Source organism: Pteropus medius, unplaced genomic scaffold, assembly GCF_902729225.1.
Source record: "Pteropus medius unplaced genomic scaffold, Ma_sr-lr_union100, whole genome shotgun sequence".
In the NCBI taxonomy this organism is placed as follows: Eukaryota; Metazoa; Chordata; class Mammalia; order Chiroptera; family Pteropodidae; genus Pteropus; species Pteropus medius.
The window spans coordinates 120,073-136,278 of record NW_024355526.1 but is presented as its reverse complement, the minus strand read 5'-3'; the positions used below and the strand labels follow the sequence as shown (position 1 = coordinate 136,278).

Genomic DNA, 16,206 nt, shown 5'->3' with positions numbered 1-16,206 from the left:
CTCAGCGAAGCCCTGAGGGTCCGTCTGCTCACTGTGGCACCTGGGGCCCCGGCAGGTCCCACCCGACCGGACAGCACCAGAGGGTCACACTCTGTACAACAAATGCCATTATTTATTTTTATGTGTTTCCAAAAATCAGAACGTTCTGAAACACAACTAGGATATAAAATACAGCATAAAATGAGATTTATACCTATTTCCCACAAAAAGCAAAAAATTTTTCAGAAATCGTTTTGCCAAAACCAACTGGTAGATCCTACTTTCCACCCCTCCCGACCAAAGCATCTGCCCCAGGCCCAAGCACTAGCCCACTTGGAGCCTGGGACGCGGGAACGACCTCGGCATTGAAGATGACCAGGGGCGACCGCACCCCTTGGCCTCCTGGGCTCACAAACCAACAAAGGTTCCCACACACAGTGCTGAGGACCCTTACCCTGCCAGAAACTGCCACAGAGACCAGCCTGGCTGGCGGCGCCATTCGACGGGGTGTCATGCTGTGTGGGCAGGGACAGGGTGTGGGCCAGGAGGCCAGCTGGCCCAGGCTGAGGCAAAGAACCACCCTCCATGCGGTGATCCTAAGTGGGAGAGTAGAAACACCCTCCTTTAGCCACTGCCCCTCTAACAAGGGATGAGCCGCAGCTGTGGCTGGGACACAGGTGGGGTGGTGACAGGTGCATCCTCATTCCCCTGGGATTAGGCAGGGCCAAGCTACAGAGCCAGGCATAGGTCTAAGAGAACTGGGGGACAAAAGGCAGCCTCCCCGGCCCACGTGGCTGGCTGAGGCGTGGGGGCTCCCCACCTAACTACCCCTGGCTCTGGTCTGGAGGGTGAACACGGAGACTGGGACGGCCCTCAGGCTTGCACACCGGGCCGATGACCGGAGGAAAGAAGCTCCGAGGCCAGGCTGAAGGGCCTCCAGGTCCCGAGTCTGGTCAGCTTGGCCAAGTCGGTCTGCCCCGCAGAGCTCGGGGGGACAACGGGACGCGCAGAGATGTTCCGACTGCCCCAGTGGCCTTCACTACAGTGAGGACGAGCGGAGGGTGGCAACGAGCACTCACGCCCCCCGAGAAAAATGCAGCGTAAGGCAACGTTAGAGCACGTGACAGGAGTCAGACCCGATCCGTAAGGCATCATCACAACTAAAAAGGATTTGGGCTGCATTCAGCATAGCAGACAGGTGATCTGAGTGGGCAACAGCCTCGTGAAAACGTACGTCGTGGCTGCACAGCCTGGGACCGTCCGTCAGGCCAAAGAAAGCCCGGCCGGCGACCGGCCAGGGCGAGCTCTGCCCGCGGTCCCGGCCGAGGCCGCGTGAGGCCGCGTGTGAGGTAACTGGTCTGTGAGCCGGCGCTGTCACGGCCCTGCCCCTCCCAAGCCAGCCACTCGGGAGCGGCCAGGGCCACCTTACAGACGTGCCGCCAGGCCCAGGTGGACATGCAGGTCCCTGCAGGCTCCGGGCTGCTTCCCCAAAGACTTCTAGAATCTCCATCCCCACCTTGAGTCACCTAAGTTCCCCGTGTGACCCCATAAAAAATCGTGCGCCAGTCCGGGTCGATTTTCTGAGTCATCAGCGTCTTTTACCAGAACCGTCAACTCTTCTAATCCTGCCTCATTCTTTGGGGCTGGGGTTTTCCTAGGTGTTTTCACTGTCCCCATAAAGTGTACAACGCAGGGCAGAACCACTGGGAAGCCACCGATGTGATTTTCAACCAGAGAGTTAGAGTGACGTTGGGCGGGGCCATCGCAAATCGTGTAGTAGTTTTAGCTGAAAACAAACTTTAAAAAAATAAGAGGGAGACTGCTTCAAATGATACACAGATGTATCTGCTCACAGTACAGCCTGGAGCCCCCCCCACCCAAAAAAGACAAAAAGGACGAAGAGGCCACAGCCAACCCAGCCACTCCCGCCAAGGGGGGAAGGGGCTACCGGCCGGCCAGCTCCGAACGCTCAGCTCCCAGGTGGTGGGCGCAGAGCAGATCTAGCCATCAAATTTCATGTGTCTGCAAATAAAGTTCTCAAAACATCTGTGCCTTTACCGAGGGAGGGAGGGGAGGAGGGTACAGAAATGCTGGCAGTTTTGTCGGATGCGCCCCGAACCAGTCCTCGATGGCCACGGGTCTTCGCCAGGCGGGGAAGGGGCCGTTACCACTCTTTCTTCTTCTCGTCCATGGAGACGCCCCCGGGGCCCAGAGCCACCACCAGGAGCAGGCCTCCGATCACCGACATGGTCTGGAAGAAGTCGTACTTGAGGAAGTCGTGCATGGGCTTGTAGACGGGAATGGTCCAGAAGGCGTTGAAATACACGTTGATGGCAAACAGCCAGACGACGAGAGTCAAGGCAGCCAGCTTGGTTTTAAAGCCGATGGCCACTAAGATCATCAGGGCCGTGCCCACCATGTTCTGGAGAATCTGCAGGGGCGGCAGGTGAGACAGAGAGACTCAGGGGGCACCCGGTTTGAGAGCCAGGCCCGTGTCACTCCAGCAGCGGTGCCAGTGAGGCGTGTGCCGAGAGACGCCCGCTAACGGCCGGGGACCGTGCTACAGACAGGGACGAACATGGGTGCCATGGGCCCGGAGCCGGCGCCCGCTCAGCCGCAAGGACATGCTCTCTAAGCTCCCAGAGGCGAGGAAGGAGCCTGAACGGCACCCCCACGCCCTGGCACCAGCGGTTACGCGACAGAGGAGCGAGAGGCAAGGGGCCCGAGACGGGGCCTGTGAAGCGGCACCAGCCCCTCCAGCAAGGGCGGCTCCGGACCTCGCTTGTGCCACAGGCAGCTTCGTGGCACACCAGAGCCTGACCGGTTTTGTTTCTCTTAGGAGGATCAAAAGCGGGGCTTCCTTCGAGCCCCTCGGCTCTGCGAGGCACACGCCAGGGGAGCGGGGACCGGGCCCGCCGGGCCGGCAGCGGTCCTTACCGAGAAGAAGCTGGCGTCGAAGTGCAGGAGGGTCATGAACATCAGCACCAGCAGGACCCGGCCCCCCAGCTGCATGTACTGCTTGGGGGAGCTCTCGCGCATGGTGGGGACGCCCGCAAACATGCTCTTCCCCTCAGAACGGGACTCCGCCAAGAGCAGCAGCAAGCCCCCTCCCAGGGCCAGGTTCCTGAGGGACAGAAACGCGGGGCTGGTCACCAGGGCTCAGCAAGGATCCAGAGCGCCACCAGACCGGGCAAGGGGGACCGAGGCCAGCCCGAGGCCACGGGACCACAGACGTGAGTTCCACCTACGGAGGCCGCCTGCGACTGAAGACGCATCTGTGCCACCAGACGATGACGGGCCACCGGACATGCCCGGAGCACAGCCCTGGCCTCTGCCTCCCTAGGAACCAGCTGGGGCCCTGTGATCAAGTGTGTTTCCACTCGGACACCCCCCTCGTGAAATTCGGGGTCAGGAGAGATGCCCTCATTCGCATTTGTGTTCTAGGGCTCCAGGAGGGCTCCCAAAGGCTTTGCCACCCTCCACCAGAGTCCCAGAAGCACGGTCTGGACCCCAAGAAGTTTCTCCCGCCGACAGTTACAGTGCGAAGTCGGCGAGGGAGGAAAGCCGGCCGCCCGCCGACCGGATGCACGCACCTCATCAAAAACTTCAAGTCCCAGAGAATGCTGTAGGCAATCGTCTGCGGGGACAAGGACAGAGAAACTTGAGTCTCAGCATTTTCAAACAGGCTCCTATTTCTGCAGAATTAATAGCATTTGGCAATTTTTCGAATATAAGCTACACAAAACCGTTTTAGGACGCCCAGGCCAGCTCCAAGGCCAGCCGTCAGGCTCAGCGTTTGTCAGAGTGCCGGTGGCCCCTGGACCTGGTCCACCGGAGCTGTGCCCGAGTGTGCTGGAGAGCACGGCAGCGCTGAGACATGCTCTCGATTAAGAAGCCACGTGCTCAAAGCGTCTGAACAGCGAGGTGCCGTTCCTTATGGGGGAAGCCGGTAGCTGCAGAACAGCGCTGGCTGCAGCCGACCTCGTCATCTCTCCCCTTGTCAGAGGAAACTCGGGACGTGGCAGAAGGTGGGTACCCAGAGCCAGCACCTGCTCGGGGGCGCCAGCCTCGCCAGCCCTGCTGGGCCGTCCCGCTGGCTGGCCGGCTCTCCAGAGCCATTTCTCAGAGCACAAAGGAGTTCCGAGCAGAGACACACGCAGGGCTGAGGGGGAGCCATGCTCAAACCTCACAAAGGCCCCTTTCAGACGCTCTGCTCCAGCCAGGCACGGAGAAGCGAGCGAGACCCCACCGCCCCGCTCACCTGCAGCGCTATGATCCCGAAGAGCCCGAAGCAGGCGTGCTGCACGAAGTTCCGGCTCAGCACCAGGACGCAGCCAGCTGGAAGGGAGTCGTGCGAGGCTCAGGGGCCATCGTCCCCGGCGAGGAGACGCCACGCACCTGGCCTCCTCGCCCGGCCTCTGGCGCAGCAGCCGCCCAACGACTTACCCCAGGAAAAGTCGGCTTGTAGGAGAATGGCCCACAGGCACGGGCCCCACACGCGCGTCAACTGGACTGTAAAGCGGATCCCTGGCTACAGAGAACGGGCCCCGTCCCCAGTCGGCTGCCACCAGAGGCTCTACTGTGGCGCTAGGACTGGCTGAAAAGTGCAAGTCCCCTTCCGCCCCACGCACGAGGCAGGAAGGCCGCCGCCAGGAGCAGAAGGCCCGTGCTGGCCAACGCACGCGGCGTCCGGCCCGCTCTCCCGTCTGCACACCTGCCTTCCGACCGCTGGCTCCCGGCCTGCCCACGTCGCCCACAGCACCCACGTCACCCCATCTCCCGCTCCGGCCAGTTAAAAACGGGCTGCGTCCTATTTCGTCAGCAAGCCCAGCGATCAGCCCAGGGCTGGACACGGGCACGCCCAAAGGCCGGCGCACCAGTCCCAGGCCTGGCGCTGCCCTGGACGGGAGTGGGTGAGCGCGGACGACCGTCTCGGGAGACCCTCGGAGTCACTCGCCAGCTCTGGGTGTCTGACCAGCACGTGCTGCGGCCACGGCATCGGCCAGAGAGCCACTTACTGAGCTGTCCGAGCAGGTTGAGGAGCACGAACGAGGAGGCCAGCAGGTAGCCGCAGCCCCAGGTGCTGTCGATGTAGTCCCGCTGCTCGCCCCACTGGAACCACATGCGGACGCCGTCCTCCAGGAACGTGCTGATCAGGCAGAGGCGCGCCACGTGCGGCAGGTACTGCTTCGTGACTCGGAGGAACTGGGGGCCACAGACGCCTGGTGAGGCTGTGGCGGGGCCACCCCAGCCTAGCCAGGTGCTTCTTGGGCGCGGGAGCGTGGGACTCCGCATCCGCTCCCAACACACCCTGTGGCCCCAGATGTGCGACCACCCAAAGACGGACAACCCTGCACGGGGCTGTCGGCTCAGACCCCGCGAGGGGACGGTGTGATGCTCTCCTGTGAGCACCTGTCATCTCAGCAGACACGTGTCGGTGGCAGCCACGGTCGCAAAACATGGAACTGCCACAGGACACAACAGCTTCTACTCCCAAGGGCACTGGCGAGTGAGAAGCCCTGGATGGCGGTGAGCAGGCCCTCGGAGGCCACATGACCTGGGGCTGGACTGGGCTCTCCCACGGCATCCTGCACTGAAGGCTGTTCAGCAGCTTCCCTGGCCTCTGCTCACCAGATGCCAACAGCACCCTCCCAACGGTGACAGCCCAAATACGCCTCCAGACACTCCCACGTGTCCCTTGGGGGGAGGCAGCAAAATCACCCCCATCCCCTTAAGAACCACCTCTCATTCTCCAAACAGGAAGCTGCATCCCAGTGGGGAGGGGGCTCACCCAGAGCGGTGCTGACCTGACACTCCGTGCTGCGACCGGACCCAGCCTGCTGGTCACAGCTGAGCCCTCGGCCTCCCAGCCCTGACAGCAAGGCTCAGAGCTGCTCTAGACGGAAGTCAGCCACATGTACTCCCGACAACAGTCCACTTAGGTGACAGACACGGTCCCGGGCCTAGAGGGCCTCAGGGCTGGCCAACAATGAGCGCATGTGTTTACACGTAGCCCAAGGTTCCAGAGCAGTGAGAGGGAGCGCCAGCCCATGTGTGCAGTCAGGACCCTGGCACACGCCCCGGTCCTTAACGGGGTTCCCGTCGAGAAAGCTCAAGATCGGGCGTGGGCAACTGTGTGTGTGCCCAGTTGTGAATATACCCGTGAACTCAGTATGGCTAATGGGAAGAAAGCTCTGGGATATTTTTAAAAGCCTGCGTAGGCCAAAGCAAATTAAGAACACGCTAACGAATGGATGGACAACTGTTTCAACAGCTATGAAATTCAAGCGTATAAAATCACTGGCAAATGTCAGTGGGAGAAACACATTTTTAACTTCCTCCTGCCAGTCGTGCCATTTATGATGGCACGATTAAGAGACAAACACAAGTAGAAACCGAGGTACAAATGTCATCCAGGTGTACCCTGTGCACTTTGTCTTACCAAATCATACGAGCCTCTGATTCAAAAGGACAAAAACCCTGTGGTACGTGATAACAGCACAAGCCTGGGAGAAAGATCGGGGAGCCGCCCACATGAGTGACATGTCAGCAAGAGTCTAAAGGGCATCTGTGAAACTGTCCCCTCGAAGGGACAAATTACGTCATGGCCCCTCTTAAGGCTAAATATTATGGGAATAAATGAAGATGAACATAAGAGCATTTCTTAATTATTGGCATTTCAAAAACTTGCTTAAAAGTCCTAGGAACTGCTAAAGCTGTCAGTCGCAGTCAGGGAGCTTCTGGCTGTTTAGTTCAACCGTTGATTTGTCAACTTTGGCTCATCAGCAAAGAGAAGCCTGGCTCACCTGGGGCGGGGGCGGAGGGAGGGAGGAAGAGGCTGCAAGTCAGGTGTCCATGCTCAAGTTTACTGAGCTCGAGCCCCAAGGGGCCGACCGCACTCGCCTGCCCAGCCTGACTCCCACGAAATGCTGGCGCAAGTCACGAGGAGAGACGACCGAGCAGGGCTGGGGGTGACCTCGGGCTGAAGCCGTGGCCGCCCTGGCTCCTACGCCCAACGGCCGGAGCACTGTGACCGCGGACGAGCCGAGTGACTCTGGGGGCCTCTGCTGGCCTTCCACAAAGTGAGGACAGCCGGCTTAACGGTTCTGTCCACCTTTTAATAAGCAGGAGGAAGGGGAAGGAGAAAGGGTCGCGTTTAAAAGAGGCCACAAATATGAGTTCTGGGGTTCACACAGAGAACGCACGCAGGGTGCACGTACACTGGGTGCAAACACACACCCCGCATCAGATCGGGAGGTCTGGGGACAGCTGACACCACACACCCTCCCATTCTGCCTCAGGGCACAGAGATAAAGCACCCCTCGGCCAGGGCTGAGAAGCCCCGCCCACGACGCAGGCCTCACCTGGAGGTCAAGGCCTGGGGCAGCACCGAGAGGCTCGGCAGACTCACAGACCCAAGCCACGGTGGGGAGGTGAACCCCAGAAGACAGCGCAGGGACACAGAGACAGACATCGGAGGCGTCCTGACTTGCCTCCCAGGTGAAGCTGAAGGCTGCTCCCTGCCCAGACCCCCGGCCGTCCTCACCAGAGGGGCAAACGCGCGAGGCGGGGGCGGGGCAGTGTCTAGAAGCCCCGGATGCGTCTGCGCTCTAATTCGAGTGTCTGGGTGAAGGCGATTAGAGAGCACGGGACCGCCTGCCCTTCAGACAGGTGACTCACTCCCGCCTTCCAGACGCCGCTCTGCCTGGGGAAGAGGATGCGAAAAGCCAGGTGCACGTGCCCTGAACTGAGCAGGCGCCTGATTCCCAAAGTCAGACGCACTTGGGTCCCCTGTCCCGCTGGCCGAACACGAAGGAAAAACCGCTGATGAGACAACCCCGCTTTGATCTCATCCCCCCACCCCCCGTTTCGTCACAATGGCCGCTGAGCCCACACCGTGCTGTTCTGGACGGCGTCCCGCAGCCAGCGTCCACTCAGGACAGCAGGGAGGAGGCCCCCCTCAGGCACCCAGGCAGCCCCACCGGTGTCGGTGCCAGGCCGGCATCCAGCACACACGACGGGCCCGGAGGGCCAGGGGCCACCTGCCGAGCACGCCCCCACCCTCCGGACACGACTGGAGGCGCACGCGGAGCGGGGAGGGCCTGCGGGACGAGGGGTGACAGCCAGGCCGCGTACAGCAACGTCGGGGACCCTCACGATCAAGCATGACAGGGTTCACAAGCAGTGACGACGCCCAAGCAGCTTCGGAAATATGGGAAACTGAGGTTTACTTACGGGGGTTATTACTTTAGCGGACTGAAGGAGATTTAAGAAACGTAATTACACCCAGCCCGAGTCCTCACTGGGAATGCCGCGACCACGCCACGCGGCCACCTCCCTGTGGCTCCCACGCGGCACGGAACACCTACTTCTCGTGGTGCTCGGGACCAAAAGGAACTGGAGAAAGCAGCCTGTAACCCCTGGTCGCTGGGAACGCTGAGAAAGGGGACAGGCAGGTCAGCTGTCCCTTCCACCGAGGACCGGGGCTGCCCTTCTCGAGGAACGACTCACACCCACACATTTCGGAAAGCTGGAACCTGTGGTAGGTGCCTTCCCGCACGTCGGGCTGAGTCAGGTGTGTGCAGGAGCTCGGTGAGTCACACGCGCACGTCTGTGACCCCGGAACTCCCCGGCCAGTCTCCCGAGTGCTGCTCTTCAGCTTCATGCTGCGCCTCGAGGGACACGAAGAAACGTCCACCATCCCTAAGCTGGAGAGATGGCCTAGCTTTCTCTACTAAAAATCAGTCGTGACAAAGAGACTAACTGTAAGACAGCAGTGACAAGCCATGCAGAAGTCAGCGGCAGCTCACCTGCCGGTCTCCCCGTGTCTCCACCGGAAAAGGCGGGTGACCTTCCTGAACCTCCTGCCTAAGTCGGGTGAGCAGGTAAGGGAGTCTGTGCCTCTCTGCCTTCACTCCTGACCTGATGGAAGCCCTTGGGGCGGGGGGTGATGGAGCAGAGGAATACGAGGGAAATGCTTAGAACCCACCAGTCACCACACCTGATGGCCGTCCGCGAGCCGTCAGTCCGGAGCCCTAACGTGTGGCTGTAAATGCCGGGTCAGTGTCCTGTCAGGGCCATTCTCGCTACCCTACACTTGACCAGTGGCCGAGGGGCGCGCCTGCGGGTAACAGTTCCCAGGACAGGCTCTGTCGTGCCAAAGGACAAGTAAAGATACCAAGGACGCACTGGAGAGTGAGGCCCCGTGCAGCCTGTCACCTGGGTGATGAGCCATCAGGCAGAACCCATTAGGTGCTAATCGTCCTGTTTACTGGTTTAACTGTGCTCGAAGTTCCGTCTCCCAGGCTGGCAGTGAGGGCCAGCTGACAGGACCGCTGAGCTCATTAGTCTCTGCCCTTCCGACCTGGTCTCAGGGGGCCCCCGGGTGCCCAGCTCCCGTGGAGAGCACTCTCGGCGGTTTCTCCAGCGCCTGGCCTCCTGGGAGCAGGAGGACACTGTCCCTGGCTGCCCAGGGCAAGGAGCCTGATGCCAGAGATGCAGCTCGGAAATAGCCCGTCCTCAGAAACGAACCAGACTGCTAACCTGTGCCCTCGCCTCTCCGGGCCCCAAGGGGAGGGCACAGCATGGCGGGGCACCGAGGCGTCCGGCCTTGGGGTACCAAGACACGGACTCAGAACTTCAGCCCACCACGTGCGGGGCCCGACCGCGGCAGGCCTCCCTCCCGCGTCTGCAGACGGAGACGCTGAGGCCCACCGCACACGGTCCGGAGGGTGACACGGGAACACGCGCGGAGGGCTCAGAGCAGTGGGCTCAGAGCCACTGTCGCTACTGCGGAGGGCGCGCGGGCCTCCCCAGGCCCCGATCTCCGCAGCCCTGCCTTTCTGGCCAAATCCTGCCGCTGCATTTTTGCTGATGTTTTCTGAACGCAAGATTAGAAGAAAAGGGTACGTCACATTATCTGACAGGCCATCTCAGAATTTCCCCCCTGTCTTCAAATGAGAGCACTTCCATTTTAAAGGCCTGGCCCTGCAGCACCTCCATTATCGGCAGCTTTGTTTTAATACCACGTGGAGAAGTGTTAAAAAACACACCCCCCCGGCTTGGCCAGATTTGTCCAAAGGAAGCCACGACTGGCTCTGCACCCTGTTATCTGCCACGTCCTCCTCCTGTGCCAACCCTGCCTGTGGCAGAAGAGGCTCCTGTCTGGTTTCGACGAGCACCAGGGCTGCTGCCCGCCCCCCGAGTCACCCACAAAGGAGCACAGAGGTGTCTGCTGACGTCCCCTACCACCGAAGTGGGCCCAGGCGCTGGCGGACAGACACAGCCCGGTCCCCCTGGCTTTTAGGCGGCACGCCCTTTGACGAAAGTGCTCTCCCCTGCATGTGCCGGAGAGGGACCCCAGACCCGTCCAGCAGCCTCGCCCTCCTTCCCCGTGGGCACTTGGTGCTGGCCTTCCCGAGTCCAAGATTCTGCTCCATTCATTAAAAACGAAATGCACAGAAGGCGAAGAAAGGAGGACTCTGTGAAGAGAGCTGAACTTTTTTTCCGTAGGAGTTTATCATTTGGTAGTTGGCAGCTTGACGTTTTATCTGGGTTTGGTTATGAAATTCACTTGCAAAACCAGGGTTTTCCAGGCTGAAGAATAAGTGTCTGTAGCTCTCACAGTCCCCTTGGCTAAAAGGAGCCCCCTTCTTAGGGAGCTGCTACTTAGAGAAATAAAAATAGGTCACTAAAACTATGTCGATGCAAACCGAAAAACCGAAGGCCTACTTGGTTCTCAAGAGCTTTCGATATGAATTGCTTCGGTGAGGAATACAATTTTTAAACTCTGTCTATAAACACACATCATGCCCTTAAGAAAAACTACTTCAAGTTGCCATACTCCCCCTGTCCCCTCTCCCAAATCGGTTTTAAGACACTGGCTCACAGGAAGGTGGCACACTGAGAACCCAATTATGAGGCCACGCGAGAGAGATCATCCCTCGAGAGGAACGGGAAATCTTGTTCACTGATAACAGATCAGAAAACGCTCGCTTGTTGAAAAAAAAAAAATCACACGCACACACATACTCACAGCCTTCCAGGACGCCCAGCCCCAGAGCAGAATGACTCGCTTCCACCCCATTGAAGTTAAAAACTTGACCTCGCTACTTTGAACTCTGGCAAAGCCACACACGCATCAAGTGAACCAAGAAGGGTGACTGGTCCAGACCAGGACCCGCCGGCACGAAATAACAGGGTACTTTTCGGAGTGTAAGCCGTGCAGTAAATAACCCCAGCCCGGCCTTTCTGAAGGAGAGGGTGGAACCCTGCAGGACCCCTTCCAGGACTGAGTCTGTCCTGGTTGCTAACACTTTGAACCGTTATCACCCAACTGCCTGTTTCAGGGGCTTCCCTGTCACTCAGCAGGCCACCTGCACACTTCTGGAAGGAAGAAGGCCCAGGAAGAGGGCCTCCCCTCCTCCCAGGCTTGTGTACAGACAGGTACCCATTCAATTCGGTCCCAGGGCAGAGTCCAGGGAGGGGAAATGCAGGGTCAAAGGGACCCCATGAGTCCACCCATTTGGGAAAGAGGGAATAAAAAGTGCCGTGGCTTTCTGTAGTCGGGGTGCATACCAGGGCGCCCACTTTTCTTGGGCAGGACCCCGTCTCCAGGCTGACCAGCGCCTGCTCAGGATCAGAGTTCCCCGCCCCGCTTCCTGAATTCCCAGTAAAAGGAAAACCGTTTAGGGACCACCCCAACAGCTGGGAAACGGGGGCGGGGGGGACGCTCCCCAACCCCCCCACAGGAGGCGGGGAGGCAGCCACTCACGCCTCTCACCTTTCAGAAAGGCCGAGGCCAGGCTGGGGGAACAGGTCACCCGGGTTGGGGGCCGAAGCAGGGCCCGAGAACACACCCCGAGCCCCGGCGGGTAGCGGCAGGCTGGGCCCGGAGGCCGGGTTTGGGGGTGTCCCAGGCGGGGTGCGCGACGAGCCCAGGAGGGAGGGCCCTGGCTGGGGGAGGGGGCGGGATCCCCGGGGTGGGATCGGCAGGGCCGAGGGCGCGACCCAGGCCGGGGGGCGGCCCCGCGGGGCTCGGGAGGGGGGCCCGGCTCCGGGGCGGGGGCGGCGGGGGCCCGGGCGAGGGCTCCGCGGGAGGGGCGCCGGGGCGGGAGGGCCGCCCGGCCCGCAGGCCGCACCTGGTCGGCGAAGTCCTCGGCCGTGCCCATCAAGTCGTTCTGGCCCATGGCGGCGGCGGGAGGCTCGACTCGCTCGCTCGCTCGGCGTTCGGCCCGTCGGCGCCCGCGCCCGCGCCCGCTGCGGCCTCCACAGGAAGTGCCCGGCGGCCGGCCTCGCTCCTCGGCGGCGGCTCCAGCGGCTGCCACGTAGGCCAAGCCTTAAAGGGGCCGCGCCGCCGGGCCCGCCCCGGCCGCGCCTTAAAGGGGCCGCGCACCGCTCGCGGCCGCCCCGCCCGCCGCGCTCTCAGGCCCCGCCCCGCGCCGGCCCCGCCCCGCCCCCGCGCCCCGCCCGCTGTGCTCGAGGCTCCGCCCACCGCGCTCTTCTAGGACTCGGCCCCGCGGGCCCGCAGGCGGGAGGGACGCCGGGGTTCTCCGGCGGACGCCGTTTGGGCAGGGCGGGTCACGGGGTCAGGCAGACACACCTGGGGATCGCCCCCAGGGTGGGGGATGGGGTACTCTCCCGGACGCAGCTCCTACTGAGCATGCTCAGTGGAGGGTCCGGCCGCAGGCGCAGGCTGGGGGCCCACCTCCAGCGCCCAACGCGGGACAGGGAGGCCGGGAGTCATTATGGAAAAATACCAGGTGCCGAGTTGTGCCCTTTGGCAGGGAGGCGTGGGCGATGAGGGCTTAAGGTCTAGGGCGAGCCGGGGACCTGGACCTCCTGCCACCACTCAGCCTTCTGCTGGTTTAACGGTCACACCCGTGGAGAGGTGCCCAGGAGCCAGGTCCTACCCTAAGGAGGCAGGGAACCCAGGTTCCGGTCAGTGTCTGCCTCTAGCTCGTAGGGTGACCTCGGGTATCTCCAAAGGTGACTTCCTGGGTGCCCTTTGCCTCTCCGGACCTCAGTTTACCCCTCTCTAAAATGATAGAGTTAAGAACTCTCCAGCCCCATTTGTCTGAGTGTTTGAGGGTGGAAGACAACTCCATCCTTCTCACCCATGGGTCCATGGGCTTGGGTCCATGGGCTTGGGACCATGGAGACGGGACATCCTAGATCATCCAGAATTCATAATCAGGAGCCCCCTACTCCTTAAACACCCTGTCAGTTGTCTCCGGTAAGGGGACTTGGGCCTTTTCCAGAGCCTGTGAAAATGTGTGGTGCCTGAAAAATTCACAAAAGGAAAGCCGCAAAATAGAGATGAATAAATGTTTAATTAAATGCTTCTATACATGATATGCCAACTTTACTAAATGTTAGATTCAGTCTTTGTAAAAATGTCATTAACCTGAAAATAATTTGTAAATCAGATTTTTCTCACTTTGTGAGGCTTCCACGTGTGTAGAACTACAAGGGAGTCAGCTAGTGGAGAAGCAGATGCGTTTCTGGCGGCCAGAGGATCTTAAAAGCCATGTTACTTTTTTAGGAAAGTCTTGATCTGAGACGGCGCGTTTTACTGCTTAATTTGCTGCTTAAGAGGCCTAAGCATGTGCATTCTTACACCAGCTTAAACTGCTCAGGGGCATTGTCCCTATTATTTTCGGAGCAGGATTCAGGCCACCCACAGGGACTGGATTACAGAGTCCTGAAACTTTTCTGGACTCCAAGAGTCCCTTGACCCACAGTTCCATCCCCAACATCCCTCCATTCTCTGATCAATGTAATATCACTGTCCGTCCTCACCCATCACCCCGGCAGAGGGCATGCCGGCCATCTCTGCCGCTTTGGCTCAACGCACAGGCTCTAGAGTCCGGCAAGGACCCAGCTCCCTGCGCCCCAATTTCCTCTAATGTGGACGTGGAAATGGCAATGGTGCCGACCATGTGACGTGCTTGGCGCAGAGCCCGACACGTGCACGGCTGAGACTATGACCGCACCAGTTATGAACCAGGGACTTTCGTGTTTGGTTACCCAGTTTGGAGGCGGGTGCCAGAAGTTGGGATCACAGGGGGCCTAGAGAAAGTGAACGAATCCTTTGCCGACTCTTGGATGCTCGCCAGTCCTGGCCGCAGCGTGGAGACGGGGCACAGGGTGATGGGAAGAGCTCCAGAGCCAGCCCCAAAGAGAATGGCTCGGGTTCCACCTTCGAAGGGCTCCTCAGCCTTCTGGGCCATTTCTTAAGTCTGCAAAACAGGGCAGAGATGCGTGCTCTGCCCGCAGCCACAGGGAAGTTCAGAGGACCAGAGGCAGCTTGGGAGCCGGGCGTACTTTGAAGAATGAAAAGACGTGTGTGTTTCCTAAAGCTTCTTTCCTTCTTGCTGGTAGATTTTGGAACAGCTGAATCCTGGGGCCTTGGGGTTGAACCTGGTAGTGGAGGAGATAAAAACCAAAGTAAAGCTTGTGATAAAGCAGGTAAGAAGTCGTGCCTCTGGCACCCCAGTGCAGGTGGCTCCCCCCAAACACACGCTCATCATCCCCATGTCAGAGAATGCTTTCTGATGCGACAGCTCGATTCCTCTCTGTCAGCAATGACATGGTGCATCCAGTCGAGGGTAGACGTAGGGGTGGCGTGAGGCGACTCGGGCTTCCCTGCACAGGTGACGCTCATCTCAGTGGAGAAATGCTCATTTCCACGCTGGTAGCGAACACAACCGTGTGTAGCTGCTGTCCATTCAGCAAGGCGTCCTCTCATTTAATCGTCCACCAACCCAGCAAAGCAGGGGCCATGACCCTACTTTCCAGGCAAGGATAGGGAGGTTCCGGGAGGCGGCAGACTAGCCAGCATCACACAGTTCCCGAGATGATTTGAATTCAGGCCACCGATTTTACCAAAGAGAAGACAGGCTGGGGGGGCCCGGGACTTGCCCAGCGTCACACAGGGCTGAGGGCGGGACACTAGGCCCTCGGCCCCTCCTCTACTTCCTCATCAGGGCTGGCAGGGCAGGGCGGGGTGCAGACGTGCAGGGGACAGCCCTCATGTGTTGAAGTCCAGGAGGCCCAGTTGCACCGAGGGTCTAGGGGAAGAGAGCAGCCTTAAGCGTCCCTAGCACCCGGTCGGGGTCCGCAGTGATTGCCGGGATACGACGGGATCGGGGCTGACCGTGCAGGCAGATAGTCTCGTCGGTGGCCACCGCAGGAGCCCTTCTGCCCTGCCAGGCCTCCTGGCCGCGGGCAGCTCAGCGATCTCTACCCGAGATGGCCCGGCTTGGAGAGCTTACCCGCCTCCTGCTGCATTGCCCGCTGGCTGTGGGGACGGCCCCGTGGACCTTGGGAGGAACAGCTGACTGCATTCTGGGCAATCAAGAAGTGTTTTTAAAAGCCAGTCCGTCTTTCTGAAACACAGAGGTGGGGTGCAGGAAGGGGCTTGTGTACCCTTGCAGTCTAAACGTTTGCATACTCCTTTGTTTTCACGAGAATGGCGCTGCAGTTGATACTGTGCTTGTTCCCTCTCGGTGTACCGTGAGCACTATTTTCGCCACCGACACGGCTCCCTCTCCTGGCTCCGGTGGCCGCGTGGACACGCACCTGCTCAGTGCGCTGTAACTGACCCAATGCAGCCTCTCCCGTGCTCCAAGCACGCAGCTTGTTCTCTATGTTTCGCTCTGTATAAACGACTCTAACAACCTCATAGTTAATCTTTTTGAGGATCCATGGTTTCCTTGGGATAAACGTCTAGGGGTGGGATTTCTCGGTCAAAAGATGTGACATTTTTAAGGCTCTCAGGATGCTCTAGCCGAATTAACCTAAGCATGAGCCCCCTGGAACAGGAGGAGGGGACGACAGGCAGACTCCCTGTACTGCTGCATCTGGGGGCTTTACATGGCTCTGGGAGTAGTTCACTAACTGCACTTTTGTCTGCAATCACCCCGATTATAAGAGTTCATTGGTGAGTCTTGTGACCGGAAGTTCTGGGTCAGGATCTGGTAGTAGACGTGATGATGGGGACAATCTTCCCAATTTGGATGAGGAATGCAGTGCTGAGGTTGAGACTTTGCCAACCAGAGCAGAGCCGTTCGGCTCTGGGGCCAACATGTTATTTGCTTTTCTGTTTTTTAGACGATCCCCTAATTATTGCTTGGAATTTATATTATGCTACCCTACACTTACCCTTGCAGCACGAGCAAATATATTCTCGTTGCTCAAAGTATGTTTGGATCCCGCCTTAGGAAC

At 59.7% G+C, this 16,206-nt stretch overlaps 2 protein-coding genes across 3 annotated transcripts in view; one reads left to right on the top strand and one right to left on the bottom strand.

The window, feature by feature from the left end:
* Positions 1 to 94: 94 nt before the first annotated feature.
* SURF4 (surfeit 4) lies at positions 95 to 12,340 on the bottom strand. Of its 2 annotated transcripts, XM_039858855.1 has the most exons (6): positions 12,120 to 12,307; positions 4,998 to 5,184; positions 4,241 to 4,317; positions 3,573 to 3,616; positions 2,917 to 3,103; positions 95 to 2,410 (listed from the first exon to the last, which is right to left on the bottom strand). In XM_039858855.1, exons 1-6 carry the CDS (start codon positions 12,165 to 12,167, stop codon positions 2,144 to 2,146), a joined length of 810 nt encoding a protein of 269 aa, XP_039714789.1. In that variant the 5' UTR covers positions 12,168 to 12,307; the 3' UTR covers positions 95 to 2,143. The 2 variants fall into 2 exon arrangements, with proteins under 2 accessions (XP_039714789.1, XP_039714790.1); XM_039858856.1 differs by lacking the exon at positions 4,998 to 5,184 and having other exon boundaries at positions 12,120 to 12,340.
* The window catches only part of STKLD1 (serine/threonine kinase like domain containing 1), a 20,725-nt gene continuing 16,684 nt past the window's right edge, over positions 12,166 to 16,206 (top strand). Inside the window, exons 1-3 of the mRNA XM_039858803.1 lie at positions 12,166 to 12,181; positions 12,649 to 12,740; positions 14,362 to 14,448. Of these exons, the coding sequence (XP_039714737.1) occupies positions 12,166 to 12,181; positions 12,649 to 12,740; positions 14,362 to 14,448 (195 nt within the window). The remainder of the gene's footprint in view (positions 12,182 to 12,648; positions 12,741 to 14,361; positions 14,449 to 16,206) is intronic.

Excerpts from the sequence above, each read along its gene's own strand:
- SURF4 (XM_039858855.1), bottom strand. The coding sequence starts at position 12,167 with ATGGGCCAGAACGACTTGATGGGCACGGCCGAGGACTTCGCCGACCAG. Across the intron at positions 3,617-4,240 it reads TCGGGATCATAGCGCTGCAG|ACGATTGCCTACAGCATTCT; the intron begins GTGAGCGGGGCG and ends TTGTCCCCGCAG. Across the intron at positions 2,411-2,916 it reads TCGACGCCAGCTTCTTCTCG|ATTCTCCAGAACATGGTGGG; the intron begins GTAAGGACCGCT and ends CCGCCCCTGCAG.